Source organism: Hemibagrus wyckioides, linkage group LG04 (assembly GCF_019097595.1).
Source record: "Hemibagrus wyckioides isolate EC202008001 linkage group LG04, SWU_Hwy_1.0, whole genome shotgun sequence".
Taxonomy (NCBI): domain Eukaryota; kingdom Metazoa; phylum Chordata; class Actinopteri; order Siluriformes; family Bagridae; genus Hemibagrus; species Hemibagrus wyckioides.
The window spans coordinates 24,205,806-24,213,699 of NC_080713.1; the positions used below are offsets into that span (position 1 = coordinate 24,205,806).

At 42.7% G+C, this 7,894-nt stretch overlaps 1 protein-coding gene across 1 annotated transcript; it reads right to left on the reverse strand.

Moving 5' to 3' along the window:
* Nucleotides 1–5,033: 5,033 nt before the first annotated feature.
* fzd9b (frizzled class receptor 9b) lies at nucleotides 5,034–7,694 on the reverse strand. The gene has a single exon (XM_058387085.1). The coding sequence runs from the start codon at nucleotides 7,307–7,309 to the stop codon at nucleotides 5,558–5,560; it is 1,752 nt and encodes a 583-aa protein (XP_058243068.1). The 5' UTR covers nucleotides 7,310–7,694; the 3' UTR covers nucleotides 5,034–5,557.
* Nucleotides 7,695–7,894: the final 200 nt, after the last annotated feature.

Consider the following 7,894-nt stretch of genomic DNA (forward strand, 5'->3'; position numbering starts at 1 on the left):
ATCTACCCAAACGACCTGCGGTTAAAGCACATTTGGGGTCTATTAGTGGCTTTGGAAAGGCAGCATGAATGTCAGGACTGCTGGATGCTGCCACTGCTTATAGAAACTAAAGATTATGAATGGATCAGAAGAAAACAAGAACACTGGTTATACACAGAATGCCAGAGGTGTGACATGTCATGGACAGTTCAACCTCACTTCAACCTAAAATTACAATAGTTTATTTTGTATTGTTGTTGTTTTTTCTTCTCTCTCTCTCTCTCTTCTGGGCACTAACTGTTCGTGAACTCACACAATGGCTTCACTGTTCCAAAATTGCAGAATATTCTGGGCGGCTTTTGTGTTATTCTGAGAATTTCAGTGTTTGTTTTAAAAATATTATAACATATTTTCATGCATAGTTTCCTGCCGTGCATAGACCGACATTTTTTTTTGTCTGCCTTTCCACCTCAGGCAATTTTAGCCCTGGACATAGCTGCCCAATTTCACACCAAGGATTTCAACTGGCTCCTTAAAGACTGAGTTTAACTTGATGCATTCATTTGTGCTGACTTCAGGATATGTGAGTCAAGAGCTATGCCATTGTATGTGCATATATATATATATATATATATATATATATATATATATATATATATATATATATATATATATATATATATATATATATATATATATATCAGTGAGATCACATAAGAGGTTGATTTTAATTCTGTGTTGTTTGTGTTAGACTATATGCTGATGTATATGTATTGTAGAGTTTCTTTCCTAAAACAGACAAAATTGTATACACACTATATACTCGAGTGTAAATGTGTGTGTGTGTGTGCGATTGAAGTGGGCACCCATGCTGAGCTGAACGGATCGGTTCGTGGACCCCGCTGCGCTGCGACTGCCGCTTTTTCATGGAAAGCATCTCTTTTGGGCCTGCAGCTTTTCAATGTGCTCATTTACACATCAAAACACAGTGCGAAAGGAATAGTACTCTGGGGGGCGGTGGAGGGGAGAGGGAATGGGTGTAATGAGGGGTGCTTTTATTCCCTTCTCTTTCTCTTTCTCTTTCTTCTTTCCCGAGGGCTGGGTGGATGTTGGCGGGGTGATAAGCTGAAGTGGGGTAGGGAAGCCATCCCATAATGATTGTTGTTTTTTATTTTTTTATCACACATGTCAGCGACTCGCAGATTTTACATTCACACAAATCTCTGCGAACTTTGTTAGCTAAACTTGGCCATGGAAACCGGATAGTGATCAGCAATTCTCAGTCTGGTGTTCTCATGCTGGTGTTCCTGCAGCACAGTGTGTTTCTCCTGTTAATGCTTGTGAGTTAGCTGTTTAATGATAGCACAGTTAAATGATGTGTCAGTGCTGGGAAATAAAGCATGCAGTAGTACCAGGTCACTCCAGGGCGGGGACTGGGAAATGCTGCTTAAAGTCATTTCAGCTTAATCCCTATCCAGTGTATCTGGAGCACATGGGCAATCGTGACTGATTATCATTTTATTTCTACTTAATTCTTCGTACTGAGCTTGGGAGAGAAAATCTGTCTAGAACATCGATTGCAATGGAAGTCTAAGGGCAGTTAAATTAACGACAACAAAATCCACCTCTATGAAATTGACTTTTACTTTTGCATTATAGCAGAGACCAGATAAAATGATATAATTATAGATTAGAGGGAAAGATTTCTCACAAACTTTGTTGTTAGAGTCGTTCTGAATTCATGCTATTTAACCTTTTGTTTTAAATATTTTGATTCAGCAATTTTGTTTACTACATGGAACAAACACAAAGTGTACTTATAAGTAAATGCTCTGAAACCCACAGAATTCGATAATGGAGTTATTACAAGTGAGCGAGCATGTGTGTGTGTGTGTGTGTGTGTGTGTGTGTGAGAGTGTGTGTGTGTGAGAGTATGTGTGTTTATGCATGTTTGCTAGCTTTGACCTCATGTCTGTGGGCAGGGTCACATTAGTTCCATGTTGTGACACTCTCACTCGCATATGCTTTCTCTCTCACCAGCTGCAAGTTTACTGGCATTGTGAATGTTAAAGGACCCCACTCTGGAGAGGCAACCTGAGCTGAAAAACACCAATGCACACCGCTATAAAATAGCACCGCCAACTTTACTATGTCAGCACTCCTTTGAACGCTACAGCTCGTGAAAAGAAAGCTCTACTTGCTAAAGTTGCCTCTAGGGGACTGACTGCTATTGTAAAGCATTTTCATTAAACCTGAGCTAAATAAATTAAGTACATCGCTCAAGCCTGGGTCGTATTCAACTTCGTGAAAAGTATACACCTTGTATTAATGAAGTAATACAACGCTTAATTGCCTGTATACAAAAATCTTTTTTAAACCACTGGGTACATGGTATCTGTCACTGATGATGATGATGATGAGATGGGGAAGCATGTTAATAATTGTTGATCCCTGATGCTGCTTACTTATCTCTCATGTATAGTGGAAAGACCTTGGTCCAAATCAAACAGGTCCAAATCTAATCAGTCAAGGCCAGGGAAAGCTACAGGCTAGCACTGGCCATGTGAGTGATCCAGACTTGTCTTGACATTCTGGGAATTCGGAAAGACAGGATGCTAACGTGAGACGAGAGTCATCATGTTCAATTACCAGGCTTCAGCACCAACGTGTCAGAAAAACACTTGTTGAAGCAAACGTCTCTTTAACGGGGTGACTGAAATTTTACAGCTTGTGCCGTTTATTCAAGGAAATTCTACAGAAAGTAGAAATTCTATGTGGGACAAATTAAAATGAATCATTTGGTGAAAAGAAAAGAAATGAAGGCTCTTGCAAGGTTATGTAAGGACAGTGTGGAATGCATGCAAGGAACTCACACTCACACGCTTTCTAATCATTCAGCAAATGCAACCGTCACTCACCTGTGTACCTTCACAGCATGTGACCAAATGTGCCTTGCTTCTTATTCATTAGAAGACTTACAACTTCACACCCAGACACCACAGTGATAGAGACCAGAAGCTTAGTGTTACAGCTACATAAACCAGCACACAATGAATCAGAGCTAAATATATCTTAATGGAAAAAAGTCTTCAGGTGCATCTTCAAAGGAAGTAGATGCTTCAAGTGCAGCTGGAGAGACAAACAGTGAGAAGTACAGTTGGAAGACACCGGGCTCCGGATCGAGCGGCAGGAAAAATAATCTCATTTGCATGACTGGCTCACATCAAAGGACTGAAAAAAGCGGGGCTTACGAAGGCCAGGTGTATGATTATCATCATGTTAGTACAATAATTCTCCCATTTTGTATGATTATACTTCGAAAAATAATCCAAATGAATGATCATTTTTGACATTTCTAGAGAGAAAAAGTGATCGCTCTGTAAAATTAGACTGGAGTTGATTTTTTGCAACTTATCATTCATTCATCTGGAGGAATTATTCATGTGAGCTGAACAGCTTTAAAAATAGAAATCCTGAATTAGCTCTGAAAGTTTCAATCATAGGTGGCTTAGTGGTTAGCACTGTTCCTCACAGCAAAAAGGTCCTGGGTTCGAACAGGCAGGGGCCTTTCTGTGTGGAGTTTGCATGTTGTCCCTGTCCTTGTGTGGGTTTCCTCCCCCAGCCCAAAAACATGTATATTAGGTTGATTGGCAATTTTTAATTGCCCGTGAGTGTGTGTGGTTGTCTGTCTATATGTGTGGCCCTGTGATGGACTGGTGACCTGTCCAGGGTGTACCCCTGCCTTTTGCCCAATGTGTGCTTGGATAGGCTCCAGCAGACCCCCGTGACCCTAATTAGGATTAAAGCAGCTATAGACAATGGATGGATGTTTCAAATCATATCTGTTACACCTCACATATCTGCAGGCTATAACAGATTATACTCGACGAATTTACACAGATGTACGCTGCTATGTGGAGGATTTTCGCATATGTGATTGTTTAAATACAGCAATGGTTAAAGTTTTTCACTCATATGAATGCAGACATGACAAATCCAGGGCCAGTGCATCATCTCTCTCTCTTCAGTGAGACGTAAAAACGCATATCTTTGGAAAGAAAACATCAAAAATATCCCAACAAAATACACACATTAACCACATGATAAAGATCCAAGTTGTCTTAATCCTAATCTCTAGGCTCAACCTTGTCCTACACACTTCCCAACAAAACTTGGTGTGCTTTGGTAGAAACCTTGCGTCCCCCAGTGCCCCCTGTTTGAATGGGCAGTTCAGAGGGAGCCCCCTCCATTTAGGGCTCCTGAAAGAGTCTCTCAAGGTTTCATTTGCATTTGAACCGGAGCCCACTTTTTCACATGCAAACCAGCTACTTCATCTAAATATTTGCATTGCTTTGACCCAACTTCTCCAAGTCTTATTATAACGTGTGGCAAGGCTGAGACAAGAATCAGAGGCTTTTTCTTCTGTGCTTCTACTCCCCTGAATGCAGACGCAACAGTCCAGCTCTATCTATTCACAGATCAGAGTGAAATAATCACGTTATTTGTGTATAGCAACAACAGAATTAAAAAGTCTACTGTGGTAAAGGGGGCCTGTTAGATTCTATGCCTTAACATGCCATCAGATGGAGGAAAAACTTTGCAAATAAATGTACTGTCAATGCATATTGTCGTTAAAATCCAAATACTTTAAATAAAATGTTTGTACTACCAATTTTGGTGAAATACAGAAAACAATCTATAAGGTTAAAGAAAGTCACATGCAAAAGGTTTCACAGACAAAACCAGGCTATTCAAATCTGGAGGGGGGGAAACAACTCAAAATGACGAATCCTACAGACAGAAACAAAGTAAGCTTCACTGCAAAGTGTTTATCTGTCTGTCTATCTATCAATGCACAGAGCATGAACCATTCCTGAACAGAGCAGGAGGATCTGATACTGCTGGTCCCCATATCTGAATGCTGGTGGTGAGCAATCTCATCAGTGTACACGAATAACCCCTGTGTAAATGCACTGTAGAGGGAATATATTTTAGACAGACACAGATATACAAAATATAATATAATTTAATATCTTTTTTTCAAAAAAAGGCACTTATTTTTTCTTATTTTGGCCCATCAATATAACTTGTTTACAAAGAGATACAGGCCATTACTTAAAAAGACCAAGACCAAACTAAGTTAAATATATACACAATAAATAAGAACTATGAAATGCCACAAATTGAGCTTAATATGGACAAGAACATGTCTTATACCCCCATGCATGTGTGTAACAGGTACAGGACTGCATAACTGAGGTGAGATTTTCCTCTTTTTTTGCACTCCTACAGAAAGCAATAATAAAACATATTCCCTTTAAGTGTGAAACACTGATTATCAGTCCAGTCTTTAGTGAAAAGCTGCAACATTTAGCTTGCTGCGTGTCCATTTTTTTTCCCACAACTTTCACTTACTTTGCTTAGCATGAACAAATGATCTTTAAGCCTGCTCTCAAACACTGTCATACACGCTGGGAGGAGTAGTACAAGTCCATAGAGTACATTACAAATGAGGTCACTCTCTCCATTTCAGCTGAGTGGAGCTCCAAAAACACACAAACACACGCTCGAGTTCTTCTCATACATGCGTGGGACAGTCTGAGTAGGGGTCAGTCTTGGACATGTGCAGTACCACGGCTGGGGCTTTGTAATGGCAGTGGCTGCTACTGCAGCTCCCTCCATTGCAATACTTCCTGCTAGTCCTGTCTGCCAGTTTCTGGCTGCATAGCCCCTGCCAGGTCTGCAAGGTTTTGGAGCTCCACACCCATACACCACTGGTTATGCCGACCACCAGCGACATGAAGATCTTCAGCATGAACACGGCCACCGTGGGCACGGAAGTTTCTAGACTGCAGTCCTCGTTCCTTCGGCCTGGAAGTGTAGTACACTTACTCTCCAGCCCTCTGAATTTCCAGTAGTCCATATTGAGGCGCTCGTAGAAGTAGCAAATGATGACGCAGGTTGCAGGAACAGTGTAGAGGATGGAATAGATGCCAATCTTGACCATTAGCTTTTCCAGCTTCTCTGTATTGGTGCCCTCAGTTTTCATCACTTTCCGGATGTGGAAAAGTGCAACGAAGCCGGTGAGGATGAACGACGTTCCGATGATAAGGTAGCAGGACAGTGGAACCAGGACGAAGCCTGTTAGTGCCCCCACGTCCATGCTGCCTACGTAACACAGCCCCGTCAGCTCATCGCCTGCCACCTTCCTCATTGTGAGGATGACTATAGTCTTTAGTGCAGGTATGCCCCAGGCGGCCATATGAAAATAGCTGCTGTGAGACTCAATGGCTTCATGGCCCCATTTTTTCCCTGCAGCCAGGAACCAAGTGAGTGTGAGAATGACCCACCAGATTGAACTGGCCATGCCAAAATAATACAGGATGAGGAAGACTATGGTGCAGCCTGTGCTCTCAAGCCCCTCTTGGATAATATAAAGCTCCCCATTCTCACGGTCGCAGGCAATGTTCTCTGCCCCAGCTACTGAGCGAATGATGAAAGCTACAGAGTAAACATTATAGCACATAGACAGGAATATGATGGGTCTCTCAGGGTACTGGAAGCGATGAGGGTCCAAGAGGAAGGTGAGGACTGTGAAAGCTGTAGAAATGAAACACAAAGTGGACCACACAGCCATCCAGATAAATGCAAAGTCCTTGTCCTGTCTCGACCAGAACACATCCACAGCTGAGGAGCAACGTGGAGCACATGACTCACTCTTCTCCACATACTGAAATTTTTCTGGGTTCTCACAGACCCCCATGGAGCCCCCAGGACGCCCACTTCCTGGGCCAGGTTGTTTGGGTCGCGGAGGCACCAAAAGCATTCCCTTTCCTTTCGTAGGTTCTGGTTTGGTGTCATTCTCTGGCGCTTCCATGCACAGTGCATTCGGGTCGTTCCTGGTAGGCAGTTTGGAGCAGTTCAAAGAATCAGGCCAAGCGTAGTTAAACTTCTCCATAATAGGAGAGCACTTCTGACGTGCCTGTTCACACATTGGTCTACAGGCAGGAATGGATGTGGACACCTCGTCGGCACACATGGGCGCGAAGAGAGAGCAGAGGAAGAAACGCAAATGGACGTCACAGCCATACTCCACCAGCGGGGCGAATTCATTCAACTTAATCTCTGCCTCCTTTTGATTGTCATGATCCATCAAGTTGGGCATCCGGGTCATGTTATATCCAATGCCCTGGCACATGGGGATGACGATCGGCTCGCATTTAGCTGGTCTACCTCTCTCAAAATCATAAGCACTTATCTCCAAACTGTAGGCTGCAATCACGAGTTGGCACCATAGAAAAATGATGATCTTCAATGCAGAACCCTCCATGATAGAATTTTATGAATGAGGAGCAGATAAAAAAAAAAAAATCCTCAAATACACCAATAAGTCCCAGTGGATACTAATTTATATTCCGGTCCAAAAAAATGTTTCATCAGATAATAATAGCAACAGCACATTTGTCCGCTTTCTACATCGGATCGTGTGAAAGTGTCAATAAAACACTACCTCCTGTGAGATTTCACCGCGTAAACACAGATAACGCAATGGACCTGGTGTACGCAGCAGCTCGAGGACAGAAACACAAGTCGGTCTTTAGCACGGTCCTCCGTTTTTACTCGCGGTCCTCGGCGCATTCTGCGTGTTTATCCGCTGATCTGCAGCTCTGACTCTGCCTCTACCTCTGCCTCATCTCTGGAGAACACTGAACTTTCTTTTCCCTCCGCGCTGCTCTAAAGCGCGACGGTGGGCGGGGCGTGACGCACGTAGGCGGAGCTTCCACCTCTCTCTCTCTCTCTCTCTCTCTCTCATATAAAGCCCATTTAACTCAAAACTCAATACAGTCTCTGTTTCGGCGTCCGTGTGAGACAAAGATCTTCAGACGAAGTAAAATGATGTGCTTGTCTTTCTCAA

Bases quoted from the DNA above. Each gene is read 5' to 3' on its own strand.
- fzd9b (XM_058387085.1), bottom strand. From the start codon at position 7,309: ATGGAGGGTTCTGCATTGAAGATCATCATTTTTCTATGGTGCCAACTC.